At 43.2% G+C, this 2,403-nt stretch overlaps 1 protein-coding gene across 7 annotated transcripts in view; it reads left to right on the top strand.

Moving 5' to 3' along the window:
- LOC132860500 (probable E3 ubiquitin-protein ligase HERC1) overlaps positions 1–1,858 on the top strand; it is a 52,141-nt gene extending 50,283 nt beyond the window's left edge. For all 7 annotated transcript variants that reach the window (XM_060891734.1, XM_060891733.1, XM_060891737.1 and 4 more), the window contains exon 80: positions 555–1,858. In XM_060891734.1, coding sequence (XP_060747717.1) covers positions 555–740 — 186 coding nt within the window. In that variant the 3' untranslated portion in view covers positions 741–1,858. The remainder of the gene's footprint in view (positions 1–554) is intronic.
- Positions 1,859–2,403: the final 545 nt, after the last annotated feature.

Genomic DNA, 2,403 nt, shown 5'->3' with positions numbered 1-2,403 from the left:
TAATCCCAGACTTGATCTAGGCAAAGTTTCATTTAAACAGGGACTGGTTATATACTGCTGCATTCACACTGAGCCTAGTGATAAATAAAGTTATTAGTCTAGCTGGGGATAAGTAATGTTTTCTGTACTTGCATTAGGACTAGTTTATTATCACTTAAAACCAAACTGATACCCAACTCAGTGTAGTTTATGAACTTACAATGAGCATACATGTGACTCCTATACGTGGATTATTCTGAAATTAAGCATATTTGGGGATTAGTGAGACCTTCTGAGCACAGAATAAACCAAGGAATTGCTAGAATGCTCTGGACCTTCAGTGACCGGAGACTTATTCCAGTTTCCTATAATACGTACAGCATTGAGCCTAGTTGGGGATTAATAAGATTTCTCCTTGTGCCTAATTAGGGTTTAGTAGTTTTTTTGTACTCACATTAAACCTAGTTAACCCACTGTGGGTTATTAAGATCCTCTGGATTTGGAATCGTACTAGTTATTTGGTCTGTATATTATTATACCAGTCTAAACGGCTCTTGGTTTATTCCACCCCGCAGCCCATAAACGGTCTCCCGACGGCCCAGACGTGTTTCTTCCAGCTGCGTCTCCCTCCCTACACCAGCCAGGCCGTACTCGCAGAGCGTCTGCGCTACTCCATCCACAACTGCCCCTCCATAGACATGGACAACTACATGCTGTCACGCAACACTGAACCGGCGGACGGCTCGGACACCGAATACTGACGCAACGCTCTCGTCACGAACCGTGTTACACGAGGGGAAAGAAACGCACCAAACAAGACGGTGTGGACTGTGCGTTTTTTTTTTTTTTTTTTCTTTTTATAATATTCCTCCTCAACGTTCTTCCTTACTCTGGTGCAATACGGAAGGCGCTCGCTCCACTTGCGCATGGTCCTGATGTGATCCAGGACTTATTTAAGGGTACAGAAATGTAGGGACTTCTCTTTAGACTTAAAGGTGCAGTTTGTAAAAATATAAACGTGGGGATCATTTTGTTATCCTAGAAACACCTCTTCGAGACCCAGAAATTAGCTCCGCCCCCCAGCCGGAAGCCTTCCTTAAAAAGGAGAAAGACGTTTAATCGTAGTCGTAGGAGACGCGAAAAAAGCGTGACCGCTTTAACTGCGGTTGTTTTTCTTCTTTCCGGAAGAAGAGGGCTCTCAAAATTACAAACTACTTCTTTAAAAATAACGTAAAACATGACAGTGCAAAATATTTGCCACTAGAAGCATTAAAATGCTAGCACTGGATTCAAGCGACTCCAAGTGGGAAAACACCAACAAGGCATCGGGCAGATTCTTATCCCGGCTTCCTACATATTTATCGATAACGTGCGGTACGTCTCCGGAGGACACACCGAGACTCGGATTAGCGTTCAAGTCGTTTTGTCCTGAATGTAATGATTGTGAAATGCCACATTATGCACTCAGATTTTTATTTGCCAAATAGTGTACTGTGACTCCATCATATAGCCATGGAGGGAATTTAGGTCGGTTTATGTTTGTTTTGGTTGTGAATACGTGTGGAACTCCATAGTGTGCTGTGAATCGTCATGCTCCTTCAGGAAGATGTGTGCGTCAGCCGCACGTAGCTCAGATCCAGGTCCTAGCCGCTGTGTGTTTCGGGACCGAGTTCTTCTCCGGCTTCTCCGCGGAGCCTCCAGCTACTACCGTGTGTTGTGGTTTACATTAACGCTTATTTATTCGAATTGTTTTGTAAAGAGGGCGAGACGTCGGTTTGCACTTCAGACCTATATGCATTGTTCTTGAGTATATTATAAAAAACAAACAAACAAAAATATCACAGACTGAATATTAAAATGATTTAGAGCTGCTCTGGCATTTGGTCCTTCTTTTGTTCCTGATGCACATCAAAAGAATTCTTTATCGTAACTCGTAACATACCAGTGGTTCTGCAACTCGAATGCAACTCGAAACACTTCATTTTCTCTAAATTTGACCACGCCTCCTCTAAATGTGACCACGCCTCCCTCCTCTAAAACCGGCCCAGGGGTCACACCCCCTTAAACTGACTGATACAGAGCCTTCAACCCTTCCCAAAAGGACACACATAGAGGCCACACCTCTTTCTCTATATCTGATGGGTACGAAAGCAACACGTTCTCTAAAAGTTAGAAGTCACACCTTCTTAAATTCCTCATGAACTAAATCTATCGATCTATTTATTCATCTTAATAATAATAATAGCTTGTTTTTATTCTTGATAAAAGCTGTGTCCTGAGAATCTCTCAGAAGTTTCCAGATCTTCTGGTCCAGACCGCTCTCACGTCATCTTGTTTTCTTGACGCTACCGAGTGGTTTGATTAGTTTGAGGCATCTGTACTTTCCCTTGACCGCGGTCCGGCGAAAGCGTCTCGAAGGTGACG

The sequence above is a fragment of the Tachysurus vachellii genome, chromosome 17, assembly GCF_030014155.1.
Source record: "Tachysurus vachellii isolate PV-2020 chromosome 17, HZAU_Pvac_v1, whole genome shotgun sequence".
Taxonomy (NCBI): Eukaryota; Metazoa; Chordata; class Actinopteri; order Siluriformes; family Bagridae; genus Tachysurus; species Tachysurus vachellii.
This window is presented reverse-complemented; position numbering and strand designations above follow the sequence as displayed.